Below are 25,550 nucleotides of genomic sequence, written 5' to 3' on the forward strand. Positions count from 1 at the left end.
AGGACCTATGAGATCATCTTACACAGAAAGAAGGTGAGACCTTCAGAGGATAAGTGACTGGCTTCAGGTCACATGTTCCCGACCCCTGCCACGGTTTTGTGTGACGGTCTTTTAAAAGGCAGGCTACTGGAGTACAATTTGTTTTATTTTTTTTGTTGGTAGTGGGTTGTTTTTTTTTTTTTTTTTTTTTTTTTTCCTTCTTCTCAGAGTTTCAGCTCTGACACTCTTTTGCACATTGCATTAGGTGCAAACCCAGAAACTCTGCCAGGAGCAAAACAACACTCCTTAAACACTCTGCGACTTTCAGAACCGCAGAAAAGAAAAAGGTTGGAGTTAAGGGCTGGCATCTTGGAGAGTCGCTTCTGCTTGGAGCCAAATGCACGGGAAGAACAGATGAGGCTTTGGAGTGGGGCTGGCAGAGAGGAGGAGAAATGAGTCTATTCTTTCTGAAAATGAAAGTCCAATAACTATCTGGATAGTTTGGTGTTATTAATTTAGTGATCCTTCCCATTTGTAAAGTGAAAAAAATTCCTACCTCCAGAGTGGGTAATTTTAGCTCACATTGTTTTTCTATTTATCGAAGAATGGTTAGTCTTACTTGGAAGCAGAATTTACTTTAAATAATGCACACACATAGAATTATTTGTCTCTCTTTGAACAAGATCATTATTTCTTCTTACCGAACTTTCTGCATTTAAGCGGTGACTCGTGTTAAGATAAAGTAAAGAAAATACACCACAGGAGATAACAATTACTTGAATTGTTGATTCATACAGATGGAACTGTCTGAGTGTGTGTATAGTGGGGGAGAACTCAGTCATATTCTACTCTGGCTTTGTTTTATTTAAGGTCTCTTAGCGCAGTTGACATCCCAAATCCCACAGGCAACTTGAAGATGGGTTTTTCTCAGAACCGCATGCATGTCTCTTTGCTTGCATTCCTGGCTACTGCAGCGGCTGTTAGATCAGACAAATGATGTCTTTATCATTTGCCACTATATTGCCACATTATTGGGGTTCCTTCTTTCTTTTCTTTTCTTTTCTTTTCTTTTCTTTTCTTCTTCTTCTTCTTCTTCTTCTTCTTCTTCTTCTTCTTCTTCTTCTTCTTCTTCTTCTTCTTCTTCTTCTTCTTCTTCTTCTCTTCTTCTTCTTCTTCTTCTTCTTCTTCTTCTTCTTCTTCTTCTTCTTCTTCTTCTTCTTCTTCTTCTTCTTCTTCCTCCTCCTCCTCCTCCTCCTCCTCCTCCTCCTCCTCCTCCTCCTCCTCCTCCTCCTTCCTCCTCCTCCTCCTCCTCCCTCCTCCTTATCCTCCTGCTCTTCCTCTTCCTCACTCCTCTTCTCCTCCTCTTCCTCTTCTTCTTCCTTTGTCTTCTTTTGCTTATGTTTGAAAATTACACAGAGCATAACAATTTTCTCAGGCAGAATAAGTTTTGAGACTAGAACATTTATAAAGTTAAATGTTGTTATTTGCCAAACAACAAATGTAGGTAATGTAATTCATTTTCTTATGTAGTTAAACCTTTAAATGGCAATACCACCTCTCCTGTTTGCACGTGCACCCCCCACACAAAGACGTGTGCAGGTCACACATACACACACACACACACACACACACACACTTTTCACATAAGTCTTATGTCAGTAACATCAAGTATATTCAGAAGGTTTGCCCTTTTTTTAGCATTTGTTTTATTTTTTTTATTTTGATATATTGTATTTACATTTTAAATGTTATCCCATTTCCTGGTTTCCCCTCCATTAATCCCCATCCCCATCCTCCCTCCCCCTGCTTCTATGAGGGTGCACCACCCCCTCCTTTCTCCTACACTTTGCCTTTTATATTATATTTATTTACTTAAAGACTATTTTATTGATCGGAAATTAATTCTGATTAAATAGATCATTTTGTGGGGATGTGTGCTATGGGACATGTCTGAAATTACAAAACAGCCTTCTGTAAAGCCTGGAATTAGAAGGATTGTAATCTGTTTGCTTCCACTGAACACACTGTTGCTTCTTTAGATCAAATTCATTGTCACTAGTTAGATCACACAGTAAAAGAGAGTGGTTACATGTTCGCATTACTGGAAGACTGAATAGAATCGAATTCCAACGTGGAGAATGACTTGAGTCCATTGGCTAAAATTTTACTATGAAAGAAATGCATGGTCGTAAAAGATGAAGTCACACACAGTGTCATTTTTTATTAGATATGAGAGCAATTGAGTTGAAGTGTTGATGGTGGGGGTGTATTTCACATGGGCCCATGATTCTGATATGAATTTAATATCTACAGTAATTCTGAAATGTTTCTATGTTCATTTAACTATATTTTTTGCTATTGAAGAGACATCAAATGCTGTCACCTATTAGTAGAGGCGTGGCGTGTCGTCAAAGAGGCTTTGCATCCTTTTGCATACAGCATAGCCACTCAAAGAACACCGACATCATTCCCATTGTGATCAGCCTTCCTCTAATGGCAAAGGTTTAAGACACCATAATTGCCTTCTCACACGCAGTGTAGCAGCCTCAGTGCCTTGCAGGGGTGCAGCAGCCTCAGTGCCTTGCAGGGGTACAGCAGCCTCAGTGCCTTGTAGGGGTACAGCAGCCTCAGTGCCTTGCAGGGGTGCAGTAGCCTCAGTGCCTTGCAGGGGTGCAGCATCTTCAGTGCCTTGCAGGGGTGCAGTAGCCTCAGTGCCTTGTAGGGGTGCAGCATCTTCAGTCTCTTTGCAGGGGTGCAGCATCCACAGTCTCTTTGCAGGGGTGCAGTTCTTCTCAGCCACATGTTCCTTTGACTCTATCTCTCCCTAGCTCTTATTACGGAAACACTCAACAGAACTCTGGAGCAGGATTTGGAATCCCTGAGACAGCCTTATGTCATCGGTTCCTTGGGTTAGAATTCTCCTCTATTCTTTACCTTTGGGCTTTCTACTTTTATCTCCATTAACCTTTTGACTCGAATATAAACATTTATTGAAGGCTACCTCCTTGGTCGGGCCAGTAACTCCAAAGGTTAGTAAGCAGTGTACACCAGTCTGACCTCTTTTATCCACATTAGATGATTCTAATTATTTCTAAGAAGTGACACTTGGGACCCATTTTGTCCTTGTCAAGTTTGTCTAGTTGTGGGCGGTCTAACCGTGAAACTCCGGGTTCAAACTGTGTCTAGAAGTTCAGATATTTTTTTTCTTAACTTACAATGTAGAGCCTCAATCAGTATGCCGTTTTTTTAAAATCCAATTTAACTGAAATTAAAGACTCCTTTTTATATGTTTTATATTATTACAGAAAGAGCAACAGAAAAAGCATAAACTTTTACTAAAATAAAAGCTCTATCTCTAGGTATTTCAACATGGAAACTAAAATAAAGGAAATTAAATTAATATAAACCGAGCTTCACACACATTAAAAATATCACGAGCCTTTACATTAGAAAGTGACTTTCTCATGCTATGTGAGCATCAGTTCTTACGGTTCCTCTCATACGTGCCTACTGAAAACCTTGGGCAAAGGAAGGACATGGTGGTAAATGCCTACTGCTTTTACAGACTCTGTTCTACAGGGAAGTCACATCAGTCCTGCCCCTCCTTTTCCTCCTTCCCCTCCGCCTTCCCCTCCTCCTCTTCCTCTTCCTTTTCCCCCTCCTCCTTCTTCCTTCTTCTCCTCCTCCCCCCTTTTCCTTCTCCCCCTCCTCCTTCTTCTTCTCCTCCTTCCCCCCTCCTCCTCCTCCTTCTCCTTCTTCTTCTTCCTGCTCCTCCTCTACTTGCTCTCCTATTCTTTATTTGCTTTTCATTTCTTTGTTCTGATATTCTTTTCTAGACAAGAACTTATGATGTAAGCTACGCTGTCTTCCACCTCCCAGTCACTCTGCCTCAGTCTCTCGGGAGCTGAGCTTCCAGGGTTCTACCACCCCATCCACTTGTTATTGACCTTCAGTGGTCAAGTTAAGTCACACAGTGATCACTTAACTCTTAACGGAATCTTTCAACATATAAAGATGGGAGTTATGGAAAAATAACTGTTTTTGAAAATAATATTATTGAACATTATTATGGTTGTTGAATAGTAGCATTATCTATCATAATGCTTAAATTGAATAATAACGGAATTCTGTCCTGACCTTAAAGGCAGGTGGAATCCTCTGTGCGTGGAATTTGTTTGCTTGATTTATTGTCACAGTGTGTGTTACTCTACAGCCAGGCTAGCCTGTGATTTGTAGGCTCACATCAATCCCCCTGCTTCAGCCTCTGGAGTGGTGGGAATGACAGTGTGAACCACTATGTCCAGCATCTCAGAAGCTTCTCACTGACCCTCTTGTCTTCCTTTCCTACTTTTGGGAGCTCCTGGGATCTGAATGGATCTATTTGCATAATTGAGGGCAACCTACCTTCTTGTGCTCCTAAATATTTTAACCACATATTTTTCTAAAGAAGGTAACACATTTACAGGTCCTGAGACCTTGGAGCTTGGCTGTCTTCAGGACCATTTTCCTTTCCACCATGCCTTTCATAAGCACTTTCTTTTCCCCAGTGAGTTTGCCAGCTGTGTATTGTACATGTTGATGAATATTCGCCTTAAATCCCTCCTTTAATCTAGAGAATTAATCCAGAGAAATGTAAAGTTTCTAAAACTCTAGAATCGCTATGGCTCCTCATACCGGAGAGAGACAGGAGGAAATGAACCCAGTGATCAATGTGGAAATTATTGTTATTTTCTATTCATGGATTTTTCTGGAGTGTACATTTCCTATAATCCTGGCTGACTCTCTTTCCTTCTCACACTTGGTAATCTTCTTTGAAAGCAGTCAATCTCTACAAAAGTTGACTTCTTCAGAAAGAAATTGACTCACCTCCTTACCACTGTAATAGCTGGTCCCTTGAGATTCTTTATCTACTTACTATTTATGTTACAGCTTGGGTACAGCTTTCAGCTAGAACTTGTTACACTCAGCCTTTCTGACATGGAGTGGAAAAAGGTGTCTCGCTTTCAATTCTATTTCTTAAATTGATATCTACCCGGGCTGAGGCCCGGTGTATGAGTACATGCTCACCAGAGTGTCAAGAGATACAATATTAACTTATCATTCAGAAATGATCATAACCAACTCTTTTTGCTTTGACTTACAAAGTCATCTCCTCTTGTCTTAACTTGTTGAGGGATAAAATAGTGGGAATAAAAATGTAATTATCTAATGCTGACATAACAGAAAGAGAAAGAACATCACTCAGGGAGAGTACTAGAAGTCTGCATGCGACGGATATTAAGCAGACAGAAACTACTAATATTTCGGTAGCAGTGGCTGCTAGAGTGAGCATAACACCTCTGCCTCCTCATAAACCCTCCAGTCTAAGAGAACGTGGGATGTCGGGTTTCACTTCCTGTGAACATGCCAGGACCGCAAACAACAACACAGACATGTCATTGCTTTCTATCTGGTATATGCTCACGTGATATTACTTCCAGGTATATGCTCACGTGATATTACTTCCATCATTCAGGCTTGATTTACTCAACTGAAAGGCAAGGCAAGCATCTACCACACTATGTAAATAGTCGACTTCACGTTACCCATCATCTTCCATCTTAAGCCATCTATTGGCTATGTCTGCTTACGCAGGTGGTGATTCTCAATCTGTGGCTTACGACCCTTTTGTGTCCAAATGACCTTTTCACAGGGGTCTTTTATCAGATATGCTGCACAACAGATCTTTACGTGATGGTTCATAACAGTGGCAGCATTAGACTTATGAAGTAGCAATGAAAATACTTTTATGGTTAGGAGTCACCACAGCATGAGGAACTGTATTCAGAGGTCACAGGTTGTGAGCCACTGACTTAGAGAATTCATCACAAAGGTTTTGCCTGATGTGTAGTGACAATCTTCACTCCCAAGCATGTCCCTCTAAGACTTTTCTTGTTTGAGAAATAAGGCCTTCAATGACAATGGTGAGGACAGAAAGCTAGCCCTTTCTTTTAGGAATCTGCTGATGGTAAGAAAAGCTTTAAAAGCCAGGAGGTGGAGGCACACACCTTTAATCCCAGCACTCTGGGAGGCAGAGGAAGGCAGAACTCTGGGTTCAAGGCCAGCTGGACACAATAAATTTCTGAGCAGCCAGGGCTACACAGAAAAACACAGTCTCAAAAAAAAAAAAAAAAAAAAAAAAAAAAAAAAAAAAAAAAACGTGTGGGGGAGGCAATGAGGAGAAGGACGATGAGGTTGTAAAGAATTTCTAAAAATGTAAACACAGAGTTCCAGAACCTAGTTTAGCACGTACACTCTGTTTTCTTACATATTGTTCAGCACTGGCCCACATGATCTCAGTAACTGTACATTGTTTCTTGTATGTTGACCCTCTGGTATCCCCTGAGACTCTAAAACACAGACTTTCCCCCCCTGGCCATTGAATAACTCCCAAGCAATTTTCAGGTGTGTGGGCTCATGCTATGATCGTTTTTTCACAGTTTATGAAGCAATTAACATCTTCACCTGAATCTTTAACAACAAAAGGGACTCATATTTCTAATACTAAGAGCTGAGCTGAATCTCTCTCCCCCTTCTCTCTAGTGTGTGTGTGATGAATGGTAGATTAGATACAGGTTAGCTGACTTATTTATCTTACACTTAGATTTCCTGAAAACTTTACATAACAGGAAGGCCTCAGGTTGAGTATCCAGAGAGATTACTGGGGCAGATTGTCCTTTGGGGTTGTATTAAGAGGGTTATTGATACCATATAGAAGTGGTACTGATTGTAAGGAGAGGTCAGTTCTGTGTGGCTGAGTAGGGGTTGCTGCACATTCTCAGCTACCCAAATCATTACACACACACACACACACACACACACACAGTACATAGCTATCATTTCAAACTTGTTCTTAAATGTACCCTTTACAAAAGACTATTTTATTACCCCAGTGCATTGTAGTCATTACCTTTAGTAATATGATTGTTATTTTAACAAAAAGGAGTCAGCACCTGTCTTGTATACAGTTTTGAACATCTCTTTGCTGTGGAAATGGATTGGTATGTTGCACACAGTCCCTGCTGTTGTGAGGTCGGTGAAATGGATTTTCCAGATTCCTGTGAGGTCTGAAGTCGCCAGGGCACATGAAAATCCTCCTGTGAACACTTGTGAGTGTCAGTTTGGGAAATTCATGATAGCGCGGAATGCGCGAGGAAGTCCCAGGATGCACCGAGATTTCCTTGGCAGAATCATATCTAGGTGAAAATTCAGTTCAGAAATTACCTTGAGACCCTTGTATTGTCCTCGGTGTTGTGGTTTCCTGATATTTGATACACAGAACACAGGCTGGTGAATGATAAGTCTGAAAGCCAGTTCCCAGTGACTCATGGGGGAAGCACCTTCTCATGGAGACTTCCTGATTTCCTCCCCAGTGAATCTCTTGTCATGTAAATGTATCAAACGGGTTTTAAAGGTAAAGACTTCCAGGTGCCAGGCTCCCAAAAGTGCTGAAACTGTTGAGAATTAAATTTACCTATTTTTTATATTCTGTTAGAATGGTACAACTGACCTCCAGTCCTGTATGAGCAACGGGTCGCTCAGACATGATTCTGTCTTTCTGTACTTGATTTATTCAGGGGTTGCTCTTTTACTGTTTCCTGGAGACAATGTGTGCTGAGACCTTAGCATCCTTATAATTGCAGTTAGATTCAGACCACATACCCACACTTCAGCAAAGGCAGGTGGGTGCACTTCATTATTCATTCCGAAGAAGCACCAACTCTAATATAAATGTTTTACTCAGGAGAGAGCTTTGAAATAGATCCCGATTCTTTAAATTCTTTCCTGTCTGTTTCGGGAAATTCTGAGATCCTGCTGATAGAGAAGTACAATGTGTCTAAAGTTCACGTCCAAACATTTTGCTCTCTTCCATGAGAGTTGTCTGCACTCTTTTTATATTTCAGAGCCACAAGAGGTCTGCCTAATCTCAGAGATCTGATCCAGTATCTTTGGGGGGGGGGGGGCTAGATAATAATTTCACCACTCAAAATTAGTAAAAGCAGGCAAACCTTCCAGCTTCTGTCATCTTAGAAAGCTACCAGGAGGAGGAACAAGAAGGCCTTGGATTCCCTTTTAGGAGACTTGGTTATTTTTTTTAGAAATGAAATTATTAGTACAGTGATTATTCAAGTTCTTAATCAACAAGAGCAAACAGCATCTGTCTGCTATCTTTCCACAGAAGACCAAGGCTCAGGTCCCCATGGTGCTGACTGCTGGTCCCAAGTGGCTTCTGGATGTGACTTGCCAAGGAGTAGAGGACAGCAAGAACAACTGCATTGTGTACAGCAAAGGTAAGTTCCGGGTCCCTTCCCCTGTCTCCTCGGGGGCACTAAAAACTGAGTAACCAAACTGCTCCAGAGCAGAGGACCACGCACAATGTAAGCATCTTCCTTCCGTTTTCCTTTGAGAGCCTCACTGGTCTGCGGTTTTCCACGAAGCTTTCTGATTGTTTACTTCTGGACAATAGAAACACCAAAGTCACAGCATTAATTACTTAGGGCTCTGCACATTTTCTAAGCCCCCCCTGTCTGAATGGCTTCTCCTGGGTGCCTTCTCTTCACTCTTAGTTTTACGGATAGCTGCCTGTTGTGAAATCTCTGATTCCCTTCTTTGGGCACTATCAGCCACAAAGCGTATACCTTTTGAAACTTAGCACTCTGTGTCCAGACGCATAGTTCAGACACATGCTTGCAGTCAGATTCCTGACATCAGGATGAGAAGGAAGCTGAAAAGGAAACCTTGGCAAAGCCCACATTCTGCCCGAGGATGCTTGTGAATGGCAGAAGGCTACAAGGAGGAGGCAGCCCCTGGCTCTCAGAGTGCTGCCTTTGATTTGCTCAGTGTGACATCAGCCTAGCCAAGGTCTTGTAGCTACAAAAAGATTGCAATTCAGTGATGACACATCAGGAAACAATTCTCACTGAGACAGGAATGTGGTCTTGTGTGTTGAGGTTTGCAGAAATGGGTGGGTATGGGGCTTGAAGCCTTGTGTGTGTGTTTTTCTTTCCTACCTTTAAGTCACAGGTTAGCTCAGAATTCACACAGTGAACTCCCCACTCTCACTTCTTCGTGAATATTGCAGAACCTTTTGCTTCTCATGTTTCATTTCTTTCAGGCTTTTTTTTTTTTTAACCAAATAGACCCACTGAGATCAAAGATTTGTTTGCTCATTGAACCTAGGAACCATGAAAGCATACGACGGAGCAAGCGAATAAGCATCTCTATCAATATATTAACATATGAAACACTAATCAGAACATCAAAGACTCTTAAAAACTTGCTAGAAACAATTACAACTTGTTCCTATAATCATTACAATTTGTACATTTATAAGAGGATTGCTTCGAAACTACCCTGCGCCTTTGAAAGCTGAAACACCGGAAAGAGGGAATTTGCGAGCTAACACATAACCTGCACACCAGGGTTTGATTATATTCTGTTCTCTTCTGTAATTTCTGGCCACAGAGCCACCCGGTTTCTAACTTTAAATATCTGGGATATTCGGACTGTATCTTTTAACTAAAAGAGAAATAAAATTTCCCTTGACTATGACACTAGAACTTGTCAGAATAGAGTACAGTGAGTCAATTTACAAATCCATGCATACAGAATCCAAATATGAAGGAATTCTTGGCAGATCAGTTCCATTGGGGGAGTGGATTTTCACTAGGCAATCATAACTGATCTTCAGTGTAAGGATACAGTAGGAAAGGACAGTGAAAATGTCCTTCCTCTGAGCTGATCCAGCCCCACTGCATTTATATCTGGACTTATTTTCGGAAAGACAATTCTTAATTAAAAATTATAATTCCATAGTCATTGCAGTAAGTGCTTTAGATGGGGCATTGGGCCCAATTTTGCCTCTGTATTATGGTTGTCTTTTCTTCAAGGCTTTTGTCCATAAGCAAGTTCTGGGTAATCTTCTGATGTGTTTATCAAAAGATAAAGAGAGTAGGAATATGTTTTGGTGGATATGTAGTCAGGTATGGGGAAGGGGGTGCCTTGATGGGCCCATGTTGGGCATCCCTTCATCATGAAGGACCAGTCACATGATGGTACAGAATAGAGAGGGGGGGGGAGGGAGGGAGGGAGGGAGGGAAAGAGAGAGAGAGAGAGAGAGAGAGAGAGAGAGAGAGAGAAGGAAAGTAGAGAAGTAGAGGCTGGAGGCTGGCCATGGGCACTTGGAGAGAGAGGGGAAAGGGAGTGGGAGCAAGAAGGGAAGAGCAAAAACAAGAGACAGGGAACAAGTAACCCCTTTTATAGTGAGTCAGGCATACATGGCTATTGCCAGGCAACTGGGATGCGGAGCTTAGACAAAATGCTAATATCTTTGGGTTATTAATTATCAGTCAACTCATAAAACATACACCAAGTCCAACCATGTACTAGTTTTGTACACTGACAGGCACTATTTTGGGGTACTCCTTGAGTCCTCTTTCGTAATCATGTACCGAACTGTCAACACTGCTTCCATTGATTATCATTCTCTTTCTTATGATGAATCATGTTCAAGAAAAGTAGATGCAAGAATTCTCTGCCATTGACCAGGCAAGCTCTCTGCACAAACAAAATGGAAGGGAAAAAAAAGGAAGAGAAAGGAAAGAAGAAAGGAAGGAAGGAAGGAAGGAAGGAAGGAAGGAAGGAAGGAAGGAAGGAAGGAAGGAAATACTGATTGATGAACTAAATAAATGATGAATAGCTGCCAATCATTGTAATAGATGTACATTAAATGTTGCCAAATATGGAAAGACATGAATTGCCTATACTTTTTTCTTTCTGGATGCCAAAGGTTATTTGCCATTTTCAAATTTATAAGAATTATAAGCATTAGACTGGGCCTGCAATGAACCCTGTAGAGGATCATTTCTTCACATATCCTCTGAGGAACCAGATACACGTCTCTGTTTTGCAAGAGATAAATAAAAGAACTCGTTACATAAGTCATGTATTGTGGTCTCAAAGCCAATAAACATTCATTTAGTTTAGTTCTATACACTAAAAGCTACCCTCTTTACATGAAGCCTTAAGACATTTCATATTTTCTCCACTTTGTATGTGTAAGGTTGAGAGAGACCTATAATTTTTGCAGTCAAGAAACTAATAATAAAGGCAAATTTTAATCCAGGTCCTTGCCAATCCAAACCCTGTGTTCTTTGTGTGACTCCACCTTTCTCTAGACAACTATTTCATCAAAAGTTCCTTCAAAACAGTCAGATAATGCCCTAAGTTCATAAAATATAATATTTACCCCCAAATATGCTGCAGTATCCTGAAATTAAAGAAGATCCAATGACCAAATACTTGATGCATGTCCCAATTTGTCTTGAAAACTTACCATATATGTTGGTAGTAATGCTTGGTCAATTACTGCAGTCATGTGGAAAATGTTTTAGTTCTCCATCAGTGAATACCTTTAGATAACTGTGCTTTCCCGAGTACCAAAATTTGGAGAACCACTGCAGACTACCCAAATCTCTTCCAAAGCTTTTGAAGAACTGAAACCAATTTGGAGTACTCAGACTGACTCTGGAGGGAACAGAGTATCCTGCATTCTTAAATCATTTGAGTCATAGGAAAATAGGAAAATAAGTCTTTTGGCCCTACAGGTTCTGACCTCTGTGTCTCTGTCTCTGTCCCTCTGTCTGTTCCTCTATCTCTGTCAGCCTCTGTCTGTCTCTATCCCTCTGTGTGTCTGTCTCTCTTTCTGTTTCTGTACCTGTCTCTGTCCCTCGTATCATCTGTCTCTTTGTGTCTGTCTCTGTGTCTCTATCTCTGTGTCTGTCTGTCTGTCTGTCTGTCTTTCTCTCTCTCTCTCTCTCTCTCTCTCTCTCTGCTATGGTCTCTGTATGCTGTGTCTATGTGTGCACAGTGTATGTGGTGTATCTGTGCTCATGCAATCTATGTGAGCATGGTGTGTGTATATGTTTTTGTCTAGAATAGTTGGTGCAATCTGCATGTATAGCTGAGACTATGAAGATACCCTGGAGTTTAGGGACAGCTTGATCCAGTTGCCCAGACTCTACTGGCCTTCTACATCTGTTTGCTGACTTTCCTTCCTTGTACAAGCAGCTTGTATACGAAGTGGCAGCTAGCTCCAGACTTCTCTGCCAATACAGTGCCACGAGAGAAAAAGTGAGCTGTAAGCAATACAGAAAGTGACTTACTATGACTCTCACTAGCATCCTTATCCTATGCTGGAAGCTTAAGAGAATTAGCTGGACATGAGCCAGGGTTGTCACAAAAAAAGTAGCTTAAATACAACCCTGGAGTTGCTGCCATGGCACAGGATCACCTACCTACGGCAGATCCAGGTAGCTGGACATAAGGGTCATCAGTGTCAAAGTCTTTTGAGCTTTCACTAAGGAAAAAGCATACATTCTTGATGACATGTCTGTGTTCTTTATTTGTTTTCTGGACAAACACTCACGCACACTACTTGCAAACTCTGTGTCAATTACATTACCACAGGACCCGACTATCTCAGAGCCCATCACCAAATACAATACAAATTTGTATGGATAGCATTTGATATAAATGGTTTAATGGGGACATTTTTTGTAGTGTTTGTTAAGGGATAAAAATAGGCTTCGTTCTGTAATCATTGATGACTCAGACTTACGTAAAATACTGCTAAATACAGTTAGCGCCAAGATTAAATATAACTCTAAAGCTTTTCTTTTCTAGGCATCTGTAAAATCAGTATTTAAGAGTCACATTTTGTCACTTACAGCCATTTGACAAGCTGGCATCGTTCTGTTTAGCCAAAGAAGATAAGACAGTATTTGACATTAACATTCTTAATCTGATGTGTTTTTCCTGCCTCGACTGTCCCATGTCCTTCCAGAAAGTAATTAGGTCATCCAGACAGTGAAAGGCCAGATTTGTTGGTCATCTGTTGGTTGCTATTATTCTCAACAGACCCCAGATAATTCTAATTTTCTTATCTCCAGAGGCAACATAGTCAACAGCCCCACACTAGAGTTAGAGAAAGCATAGCTGGAGGAGTGCCCAGGCCAACACTGCTAACATCCACTGATCGCTGCCCATCTATTTAGCTTCCGTAAATTAGGAGGCTTGGTTACCTTTTCATGCATGGGAAAAACCCAACAACTAGATAACTATTCTGAGTATTCAAAGCTACACCTTTAGCTTCTTCTGCATGGAGGTTTTTTGTTTGCTTGTTTTGTTTTTCCAACCATCCCAGTTTCAAAGTTAGTTTGGCATGCAGTTATTTCTATATAACTCACTTGCTAGGTCTCTGTGCAAAGTCAAAATGTCAATCAGAAGAATGGAAAGCTATCAAATTGCTCCTGTTTCCCCTGACTCCAGAGTCCATATAGGAGGGAGCATACTGTCATTATAAAGACTACATAAAATCAAGGTCAACCCCTTACCTTCTCTTTAGACAGCTACGTCCATAGGCTTCCATGGATACAGTGTTTCTAGATACCCATCTCTGTAGGCTTCCACGGATACAGTGTTTCTAGATACCTATCTCTGTAGGCTTTCATGGATACGGTGTTCCAGTAGCTTCTTGGTGTAATTTTATGGGGAAACACCTAGACACAGCCTGTGTGTGTTAAGACAACCTTAATACTCCTGATTGTCTACCTGATTACCAAGTCTGCCTGATTACCAAGGCTAACACTCCTGATTCAACCAAGCCAACCCTTAGGGGCAAAAAGTTAACAGACAATGGCACCAGGTCTTAATGAGGATGTAAAAGAATACATGTCTATCTGTGCTTTAAGAGGGGGAAAGTCTACAGCTCTTACTAAGAAGCACTGAGTCTTCTTATCTAGTTTTAAGAATATATCACAAACCCAGAGACCTGTAGCCTAAAGAAGCCATTGACTCTGTTGTTCATCGGACACATAATGTTTTCCTGCTTTTATCATTTACTTATTTATTTGTGTATCTGTTTGTATATATTATTTGTGTGAGTGGAATAGGACACACATGCAGAAGTCAGAGCCAACATGTAAAAGTCGATTTTCTCATTTTGATTTCTGGTTCTAACAACTGAATTTGGGTGTTTTGGTTTGTTGACAAGTACTGTCACCTGCTGAACCATCTGCTTCACTCTTTATTTTACTTTTTAATGATAATCTTATACAAATATTAGTATGATAATTTTGTTTCTAAACCTGTTTATTATTCTAACATATGCATGATAAAAGCAGAATCTTTATATTCTAGAGAAGAAAAGACTGAGGCTCAGAGACATAAAACTCAGCAATAAAAATAACTCCAGCAATATGAACCTGGTATTCAGTCTCAAGACTAATTTTGTGACTATTTTTAAAAAACAAAATTAGAATGTCTTTCAAAGCCGCTATTGACTAGGCCAAGATTATAGGTTATTTTTCTTCTTTGAAAAATCACATACATGTTTCTCAGTGATGTTAATTTCCTTCTTTGGCTTGTCTTTGGAAAGAAAATACTCAAGAACAGAAACAGCAGCAACCATAAAATCTATTTTAATCTGTGTTACTCCATGACCATCTTTAAAGTTCCAAGTTGTACTTGTCTACACATTTAGTCATATAATTATTAAATTAAGACTTTACTGATTTTCTTCCCAGTACTAGGCACAAATAAAATCATGACAAAAATTCTAACAGGATATAACTTGGGAAACTTTCTGTACCCTAATTAAACTCATCAATATTTAAAAACAAGTATTTTTAATTATCTACACTGTGATTAACCTTAAAACAGAAGACCTGCTGAAGTTTGTTAGAACATTGATACAGTAGCCTTGTTCCTTATAATAGCCAATTTTCAAAGTAGTCTGCCAGCCAGCACTTACCTTTACCCAGGGGGTCTTATATCAGACAAATAATAAACTAATTTCGAAAGAGAATAGTGTTTATTTTTAAACATGGATTTAAATAGTCGCTAAATTAATAAAAAATGTATGAATGTCATCTCATTTTGCTGGATTCTTGAAAGAGAGTTGAGTGCCTGAACCAAATATTTAGCAGTGGGAATTATAAAATCATAAGACGATTAAGTTAGCTAGTCTTAGAATTCCAATATTGCTTTTTAAATGACTTCAGGATATAGGAGGTACTAAGGTTATTATCTGTTATCTGGAATACAGTGGAATTGTACAACTGGATAATAACCAAACAAACTGACACAATGTAAAATTACATTATCAGTGTGTTAAAACAAAATTGCGCCCTAAAGGAGTCCACATGCCAGCTCAGAGCTGCAGTGTAATTATGCTTAACTCTGATAATTAAAATACAACAGAGATCAACAGAATCATTTTCATTAAGAAAGTTATTAATGATGGTGGTATAGCAGTAATTGATTGCACAGCACCACAGGATAACGTGACGCTGAAAACCCGACGTGTTTCAGGATTGTCTGAGGCTTTTTCTGGATAAGTTCTGCTAAAATGAGAAATACATTTTGAGGCGTGAGCAGTTTCTTATGCCTGCTCTGAGAATCACTGACTGGAAAAAATGGCTGCTTTAGAAGAGCACAGTTTTGATTCAAAGGGTCATTTCAGAGAGGTCTGTAAGGTCAAGACAAGCGGCCTCACTAGTGATGGAGTTTTTGCTAACAGAAATTTCTGTTGCAAATGGCCTAATGGCTGAGGATTTAGCAAATATTGGATTCTCTGCTGGTTCCATTTCTTCCTGCGCATTTCCTGTTTGTACAAATGTGTTAATGGCTTACTAGTATCCTGCTGACCCAAGTCTGTTTACACATTTACATTTATTATTAATTTATGCTATGTATGCAAAAATATACTTATTTTCATCCAAATGCCGTGGTGAGTTTTCTCAGTGAAATCCTGGTAAATAAGCCTGTATTATATCATCGGTTGCCTTAATGAGGGAGATGTGCTAACATGTGTTAGACAAAAATATATTTTAACTTGGATTCATATATGAGTGACGCTTGTGTCTCTGGAGGGTTAGAAACGAAGTCAGACTGTTGGCAAAGGACAGGGACTGAGCATCTATCAGTGTTATGTGTATGAACATGAGAAATAAAGAGCCGGGTCTTTGGAGAGGTGAATCACTATCACGTGAGAATGTTAGCTAGTCTGTCAGTCAGATGGTAATCTCGAAGCCAACCTCAGAAGTATCTTTGTCACCTAAACTGAGGGACAACACCTAAGAATATTTTTTTTTTTTAGAATAAGACATAGCAAGTAGCCTTTTAAGCATCATACAGAATAGATGAGATTGTTGCCTTGTAATTCGAGTTGAGAAAAAGCAGAAAATATGCTTTTGTATCTACTATAATTAAAGTAACATTTAAAATCATATGCACCAGAAAAGGAGTAAGATAAAATTGCATAAAATTGCAAAAGTATTTCTGCAAAGGAGCAATTTGGGGATATTATTTGAATCTACTTGTGTTTCATATTAACATTAGAACCTAAAGCCCAAGACGTGCTAGGCAAGTGCTTGTGCAAACAACAGAATCGTGAGCCTTGTATCCTCTCTTAAAAATAAACTTTCCTTCTTAGCGCATTCTCCTCTAAGAGTGTAAGAAAAGTACTTGCATGTCAAATCACTCTGTCTTAACCCATTCTCACATTCATTCATTCATTCATTCATTCATTCATTCATTCATTCATTGCCTTACACTGCTAGAGAGCAAACCCATTCTTCATGTCTACATATGTGCTTGGGAACCTGTTGTACCATTCAGCTAACAACTAAAATAATTAAATATATATTATATAATTAAACTTTCCTAATCCATGTATGAATACCTTAAAACTATTTTTTTGTGTGTTAAGATCATTTCCTAAATAAAATATAAGTAATTGAGAACACATACACTCTCCAAAACGTGGTATTGAAATGAGGATACAAATCAATCTAAAGCAAGCTGTGGCCTTAACAAACACACTGGCATCTTTATTAATCGAGGAAATTTAAACACCTAAGTAATGGCTTCAGTCAGTAGCTCATAAGCAAGCCAAGACTCATGAAGGGTGTGGAATTTGGTCTTGCTTTATTTTGTTGAAAGTCAAGTATCAGTTGTGAGAACCGGGTGAGGGCATTTCAAGGGTGTGAACCTGTAAGCACAGTGGCCCATACCATTGGATATTCACAAAGTACAGTTTTGTAAGGGTAGGCAACCTGCAAATGAGAACCCTGATGGGTAAAGACGTTTACTACCATTCCCTTGACAGACACCAGGAGTCCTTGATTATCACGTCCTGGTAGAGCTGCTCACATCTATAATCAAAATGAGAGTTTAGCCAGATAACCGTGTTGAAAGTAAGTTTTTATCCACATTCATTTCAAAACGATATCCCGATGGGAAAATGGTGTCACACACTTCTAGCAGGTGATAAACCAGCCTCCTTACGGTACTCGTTACCTGACTTCGTTTTCTTTATTTGCAGGGCAGTGGGTTTGTGTCACGTGGATCCATCACTCTAAACACTACACCTCTCTTTTATGAGCTTTATCAGCCTGGGGATACTGCTGGCTGTTTGCTGCTCACAACAACTTACTCCTAGCTAGACCCAACAGACAGATGGTTACTATTTGTGAGATGCTCAGAATAGCACTGTCTGAGCTCCTTTCCTCATCCCTGTGACCAAATACCTGACCAAAAAAACAAACAAAAAAAAAAAAAAAAAACAAAACAAAAAAAAAACAAAAACAAAAAAACCCAAAACAAAACAAAACAAAAAAACAAAAAAACAAATAACAAATAATAAAAAGAACAACAACCTAGGAAAGGACAGATTAATTGAGAGGATGCAGTTGTGTACCATGAATGCTGTTGCTCCTCTGCCTTTCTCATATCTTCCCTCTGGATTCCTGTCCTAAGGGATAGTGCCAACCATAGTTCTACCATCCATTAAATATCTCTGAGAGCCCCTCCTATTGTGCCCAAAGGCATGTGCCCTACATGATTGTTAATCTAGTCAGGTTGATGACAGAATTAACCATCACAACCAACGAATCAGGAAAGGACCCTCTACTAAGTTGTGCTTGAGAAAAAAATGAAAGACCCACCACTAATAAGAGATTTGTAGCAAGTTTCTGGTTAGTTTTTTGTCTTATTTTGTCATACAATAAATATGTCACCTGCATGGGTAAATAGGACTTAGCATTCTGGATTAATTTTTCTAATTAATATCTAAAATGATATATGGAGATGCAGGTTTTCATTTCCCCCAACACACTGACTACATAGACAGTTAGATAAGGACTCTGTGTTGTTTCACAAAGATTGGAAACTGGTATTACAGGAAAACCTCCAGGGACTTCCCATTATAATCAAAGTGCTTATAAGTACGGATAGTGCTCAGGGCCAAATCTGGCTAACTAGGATGTTTGTGTACATAGTTTCATTAGAAAATGGTCATAGAAATTTGCTTTTACGTGGTCTAAAACCACCTTCTACTATAGCAGAAGAGTTGAATAACTGTATGACAATCCAATTTGCAAAGCCTAAAATTATTAGTTCGTTCATTTATAGAAAAGGGGAAGATCCATTTGCTTTCACTCAAGGTGCAGTTAGGACTGTGTCCTTCTAGGGACATGCCACCTGCCACTGTCTACCTCCATGGCCTCTTCTTTCACTACTGTCCAGCTCTCCCATTCCAGTGCCATAAACGCTGTACATCTGATTGGACATATCACTATAGCAGAGACTTCACACTGATCTGGCCTTACCTTGCTTTTTCTCCGGCTCCTTATGACTCTTGTAATCACTAGCACTGTTCGCATGGTTCTGCTCTCCAGGCTGCAGCAAGAGATGGACATTCCAGTGCCTGAAGCTGGGGAGAACACGATACCCAGTTCCATCTCTCTCTCTCTCATTTCCCTTCACATCTGACATTTCCCAAGATTTGTTTGTTTATATATTTTATGAATGTGAGTGCTCCGACTGCATGTATGCCTGCATATCAGAAGAGGGCACCAGATCCTATTAAAGATGGTTGTGAGATACCACTAGGATGACAGGCATTGAACTCGGGACCTTTGAGAGAGCAGCAAGCGCTCTTAACTGGTGAGCTATGTCTCTAGTCTCCTATTTGAAATTTCAATGCTCTTCTCATGATGATTTTGGTCAGAACAAGAGTATGTTTTCACACAATGCATGACACAGAGTACCTGCTCTATACATAGTTATGAAAGCACATAGAGACTGTTGTGCATCTTTAGTAATAGTCTGAAAACTTTGGTCAATTTTCCCAAAATGTATTCCAATCTTATTCCATCATTGTCCCCTAACTTTTAGCAACTTGTTTATAATGAACACAAGGTTTTCCTCCTGTGTTCATTTTTCAACATGTGGCCTTTAATATAGCTCTCATTTCCTTTGCCTCGGATAATAAGATATGGAGGGGATGAAAGAATTTTTTATGTTATGCCTCATTTCTTTCTTTCATCTTGCCATTTTGGTCCTTGTATTTCACGCTGACGCTTCTCTCAAGTTGTTTATCGTACACAGATAGATGTGTGTTGCCCTTCTTAAGACTGATTAACTCAAGTCTCGGTGCAAAAGCCATGCAAGTAGACAAGACTGAACACCTGCTGATATTTGTACATGATCACAGGACGGTAGACAGCCATGGTAACCAGCTTCTCAAAATTCAGTCCTTTTTAAACATAATATTTTTGTTAGTTATTTGGGAACTTTCTATCATTTATTTTGATTAGATCCCTCCCCCCCTGAGTCCTTCCATATCAGACCTCTCCAGCCTTACCTCACTGTTCATCCAACTGTGAGATCTCTCGCCCTCCAGTGGGTCTAGTTTGTGTTATCCAACTATACTTGGGAGTGACAAGAGTCTTAGACTCCCATCATTCGAATTCTTCCTGTCTCCGTTGCTGTCAAATGCCAACAGGTTAGTGGTGGATTCTGTGACCTCCTCTCTTGCCTCCGTTCATGCTGGGATTTTTGTCTGGCTTAAGCTTGTGAAAGTCTTGTGTCTGCTGTTGACGTCAGCATGGTTTCGTCTGTGTAAGTCTAGGCTTTTTGCTGTCATTTTTTGCCTGTTGGGAGTGGTTTCCCTCATATTCCTCTACATGGCTCATAAGTAACCCCCTTGGATTAGCCCACGCCTGAAACCAAACGCTGCCCATGCCAGGCCTCTGAAATGTCTGAGTCGTAATGGCATTTCCGGAAGTGCTACTTTGCTTGATGGGGATTGGTTAGCCGTGTTGGGTGATGGTCATTTCTGTCTTCACACCTTTGCAGTCTTAGGAACTTTTACTCAGAGACCTTGTCTAAATTCATGGAATCAATACACTTGCTTCTTAGCCTCTTTCCCATTATGTGCTTGGGTTTTTACCTTCATGTGTTCGTGCCTGTTGTTTATCCCTGAATTAATTTTCTAGCTTCCAGGGTTTTGTCCGGTTTCACTGTCTGCTTTCCCCATCCGTTTGTTTCGTTCTTACCATTTTCTCTTTTGTCACGGTACTGTCGGTTTAGCAAATGCATGAATTCTATTTGTCAGCCTCCCAGGAAATCTCTGCTGCTTTTCTCCAGCATGAGTGCTCTTCAGAAGCACGACATCTGTGATACCCTCAGTTTTCACATCTCCTTTCCTGACTAACCACTTTTCCAACTCCACTGGGGTGAGCTTCTCACAGTTTTCCTGCAGTCAGGTTGTTGCCAGTTTTTGATCTACTTTGATCTAGTTTGATCTTCTCATCCTTGTCCAATGACAAGTGACTCTATCATTGTCCATTCAACAACGACATGGCATTGAGAGTCTTCCTTCATTGGTTTCTTCCTGTACAATCTCATAAGTGCTTTTAAATCATGTCTTCTTTGTACTGTAATTACATCATCTCCCCTTCCCTTCCCTTCCTCCAAATCTATTCATGTTTTTTTTTCATTTACCCCTTTTTGTTTTATTTCAAACTGTTATGTCTATTCGTTTAATACTTCTACTATAGACTCCAACCATGCCTGTGTATTTAAAACACTCCATTGCTTGCTATACTCTCCTATACTTCATATTTTATTTACCTGAAATGAAAAGCCTGATTCTTGTACTTACTCTGAGAAGTACTGCACAAGGTAGGTAAAAATCATTACCTTGGATTGATCCCATGGTCCCAAGAAAGTTTAAAGCACCTGAGATATGTTAACACTATTTTTTACCTCTAAATATCCATAAGCATCACATAATATGTCCTTATTAAAACTGAACTAGTATTTAAGGTATTTATGATTCATCTTCAAAGAATAACTCTCAGTAGGACTTGATATGGCATCAACAATTAGTAATGTGAAAATTGTTTGAAAATCCAGTATGCACATAGTCATTTCTTCCATATCGAGAAAATGTGTCATAGGAAGGATTTTAAAGTTCTAGGAAAGCTACACACATGACATACGTTGTGCTATGTCAGGAAGTTCATACATATATGAAAGAACATGGAAAACAAACAGGATCTGCCTATAAAAGAAATGCTGTCTTACCGTGGGGCTTTGTTTGAAATCTTAGCCCAGCAATTATGTCAAGACATTGATTCTCTCATACTAAATCCTTCTGGATCCTGTTTACTGCAGAGAAGTGACCATGACTTTTGATTTTTGTTTTTCATGAAGAAGAAAAAAAAAAAGGCAGCCAGCTATCAAGTCTGTGCTCTGATACCCACATCAAAGGCTGTTTCTGCTACTCTTGGTGTAGAAGTCAATCCTATTTTAGAAGTCTGTTTGTAATCTCAAGGGGTCACCTTAAATGTCATGACAGGCATTAGTAGCTTGGGAAAGATACATTCTCATTTTCTGAGGTCTTCGTAACTGTCAGACAACATTGGGTTAACCATGAGAGCATTTTGCCATGTATCAAGCATGAATATCCCAACCAAGGGAATGGACCACATATACAAAAGTCCATATATGAGCAGATAGAATATATCTATTTACATGGTTCTGCGTATTCCTCATTGAACGTCATTTAAAATAAATGATCCTAACCCAGTTTTACTTTTGAAAACCGAATGTTTGCCACTATTATCTGGTATTCTGTGTCTATAAAAATTTTCTAGACTGATATATTCTTTGTATCATCCTTCAAGGAATAGCAACTTTATTATTCATTTCACAGAACTTTATTAAGTGTGTGTACTGAGGACTCTAAAACTTCTTAACAAATTGTCATCATTTGCTGCTTCCGTCCCTCCAAAGAGAAGCAATTTTCTCATAAAAATATAAATAATGACATTGAAGTCTTTCCATGTCAGAATTAGCATCACGTCCATGTGAAGACTTTTGTATAGCTCCTTCTATGACGCTGTTTTCTTTCTTTTTTTATATTTAAGGCATGGGGAGGGGAGTTAAAGGAGTAATAGAGACAGAGAAAGGTGGGGAGATGGAAAGGGGAGAGAAGGGGGATCGAGGACTAGAAGTGTAGAGGTCAGCTATGAACCATGGCGGGAGGGGGAGGGGCGAGAAGGTACAGAGGGGAAAGGGATAAGAGAGTGACTGAGTAAGGGTAACTGATGCTGATTTCTTACCTGTCCATTTTATTTTTATTAGCGCTTATTGGTTGGTTGGGAGTTTCATAGGTGTGTCTAATGTGTTTTAGCCAACCTTGTCCTTTATCCCTTTCTCTGTAACTTCTCCCACACATCCCACTAGTTTCTCTTCCCACTTTATGTCCTCTCTTCAAAATCAACTATACCCACTTAGCGCTGCCAGTATGCCTCTGTGCAGAACCATTCCCTGGGGCATAGGCATTGTCCAGAGCCAAATCCTGACTCTCCCTCTTCCAGAAGCCAACAGGGGTGGCCAGTAGCTCCTTAGCAGGGTAGGGACATCATGAGCCCCTCAACACCCATACAGGGGGATCATGTCTGAGCTGACCTGCAGCATATCTTGTGCATGAAGTCACAGCTTCCGTCTGTCCAGGACTGTAACCTTCCTGCCATGTTTGTAAAACACTGTTAGGAAACGGTCATCGCCTTTTCCTACAAAAGAAACATCTCTGATGAGTGCTGAGAGCTGCATTAATTTATGGCTATAAAAATAAATATTTGGAGAGCAATATAATGCAATGTCCATTTTTAAAAGTAATAGCATTTGGTTCTCCCTAGAACGTATCACCTTGTCAATCACTGTGGCAATGGTCTAGAATCTGTTAAATTCTATGTATCTGTTAAATTCCCAGTATGCTCAAGTTACAAGTTACTTAGCAGATAATAGGTTACTGTTTGTCCATCTCACCAAAATTATCCCTTCTTAAATGTCTTAAATACCCTGTTACTTAATGTTTGGTTGATAGCCAACCGGAAGTATTCTAGTAGCTCACCAGGACCATGGTACCTTGGGCCTCCTTCAGTTGTCCCAAACCCATGCTCAACACTGTCACAAGCCCTCTGGTCAGTGCTCTGTGGAATCACTACTGTTCACCTTGCCTGGCTACTGGTGTGGTATCTCTAAAACTTGTGAGTTGATTCGCGTTCCAGAAACAAGTGACAATCTCAGTTACAGGACAAGAATGTCACTAAGGGAAACTGAGGACCCCGAGATTTCCCTCTGTTGTTAGTTAGGACACAACATGAGGGCTGTATTGTTCTTTTTGACACTGCTCCTAATCCATCATCCTTCCAAAAGGGATTACGGAAAAGACTATGATGCTGTGCTAGACCAGCAACATTCATCGTTCTTTCCCTCTTCTCTCCAGCACCTTTTAGTTGATATCAGGCATTAAACTGTGATGCTGTTTCTTTTCATGGTCAAAATGGTTCAGTATGACTTTAAATCAACACCCGTTATTTTGCAAAAACAGAATACTAAGGGGAAATACAGACCCAAGGCCCCTGACACTCTCTGAAGGCTTGTCCAGATCTCCCTCCTTGTGAAGTCAAAAAAAATTAAAAAAGAAAAAAAAAGAGGAAGAAAAAAGGAAAAGAGGGGAAAACAAATTTGCTGAGCCACACATTTCAGGTTGTCGACAACCCTATCCACTAGAAAACAGAAGAGAATATATATGCTCTCTGGCCTGTCAAAAGGCTTTCGCCTTATCTTGAGAGACTGTCAGGGCAGGAACATCAGTGAACGGACAGGCGTCTATTAAATTAATAAGCTTCTGGATGGTGTCTGGAGAGTTATGATGCTCTATAAATCCAGTTTGATCATGGTGGACGGGGTTTAAATCTGCCGACTTCTAATACACATCCAGTTCCTGGATTGGATTTGAAGTTTGGTGCCAGAGACGCAAGAGATAGTCCTACAGCGTGTGAATTAAGATTTATCTCCTCCCTCTTCTATTCCTCGTCCTCCTTATGCTACTTAAAAAAAAAAAAAAAAAAAAAAAAAAAAATGAAAGCACCTTACGGATCCCAGCAAATGTTACTGCCAGGAAAGAAAGAACTGTCGTCAAGGTGAAAGCGTGACCTAGAAGCCCAAAATCAACCCTTGGCGCTCCATTCTAGCAGCCCCATCAGGATGTGTGTGAAAGGTCCCCGCGGAAGGAAGGATGCTGAAACTTATCTCTAACCCGATTCATACTGATGCCTGTCAAATCCCACTGGTTTATATTTACGACAGAAGGAAACTAATGGTGTCAGATCTGCCCTATAGTAATAAAAAAAAAAACAGGAAATATTCTCACCCCTTTCAATAAAGGCCTCCGATACAGTTTGTTCTGTGACAGAAACCTTATTCAAGTTTTTTTGCTTAGAGCCATCGGCGGCCAAAGACTCATACTTCATTATACAAATTCCCAAGTAAACTCCTCATTTTAGGGGAAGAACAACATATTTATGTGGCATGCAAAATTAAAAGCCGAAATCTATTCAACAGCCATAAATTTCTTCCTGCTAAATAAACTTCTTTTCGTGAGTAAAACATGTAAGAAGGAAGAAGTTGCTGATTATATGATTATTTCCGCGGTTTACTACTGTTCTTATGAATTTAGAGACTATCTTCTCGCTTTATGTTCATGCTTGAAAATTTGTAGTAACAGACAGTGCCTTGGTCTAACTTATACTTTGCACCCATTTCAAGTTATTTTTAAGTCACTGTCTTCAGAGAGCAGCCCTGTTTACTCTTTGCGCAATAGTATAGTATTTTTAATTAATTATTTTATTTATTACATTCCAAGTGTTACCCCCTCCTAGTCTTCCCACCAGAGTTTTTCACCCCATACCCCCTCTCCTTCACCTCTGATAGGATGCTTTCCCTGCCCTGCTCCCCTGGACACTCACATTCTCTGGGACATCAAGTCTCTATAGGATTAGGTGTGTCCCTTCCCACTGAGGCCAGACAAGGTTCAGCTGTTAAAGGCTAGGCACATAAGCAAAACTATGAGTTTGGTTGTTATAGCATATTAAATCATCAGAGAAGCAGGGTGAGCTGTGTGAAATCAGAGGTAATGCCCAGAGCGAGGACTCACTGCGGGCAATCAATCTTGGACATAGGGTCGTTGAATACTAATAAATACTCAGTAGAAGAAATATGGTTATGTTAAGGCTCTTTTTCTTAACTTGGATTAAACTATTTTTTTTTTACTGAAAATTCTCTGCATTTACATTTCAGATGTTATCTCCTTACCCCATTCACATCCCTCC

General features: G+C 39.9%; 1 protein-coding gene across 2 annotated transcripts in view; it reads left to right on the top strand.

The window, feature by feature from the left end:
• Positions 1–25,550, top strand: part of ZFPM2 (zinc finger protein, FOG family member 2) — a gene marked incomplete at its 5' end in the record, with an annotated part of 432,774 nt that overhangs the window by 274,337 nt on the left and 132,887 nt on the right. For both annotated transcript variants that reach the window (XM_080909373.1, XM_080909374.1), the window contains one exon: positions 8,198–8,309. In XM_080909373.1, coding sequence (XP_080765499.1) covers positions 8,198–8,309 — 112 coding nt within the window. The remainder of the gene's footprint in view (positions 1–8,197; positions 8,310–25,550) is intronic.

This window comes from Micromys minutus (genome assembly GCF_963924665.1).
Source record: "Micromys minutus genome assembly, chromosome: 33".
Taxonomy (NCBI): domain Eukaryota; kingdom Metazoa; phylum Chordata; class Mammalia; order Rodentia; family Muridae; genus Micromys; species Micromys minutus.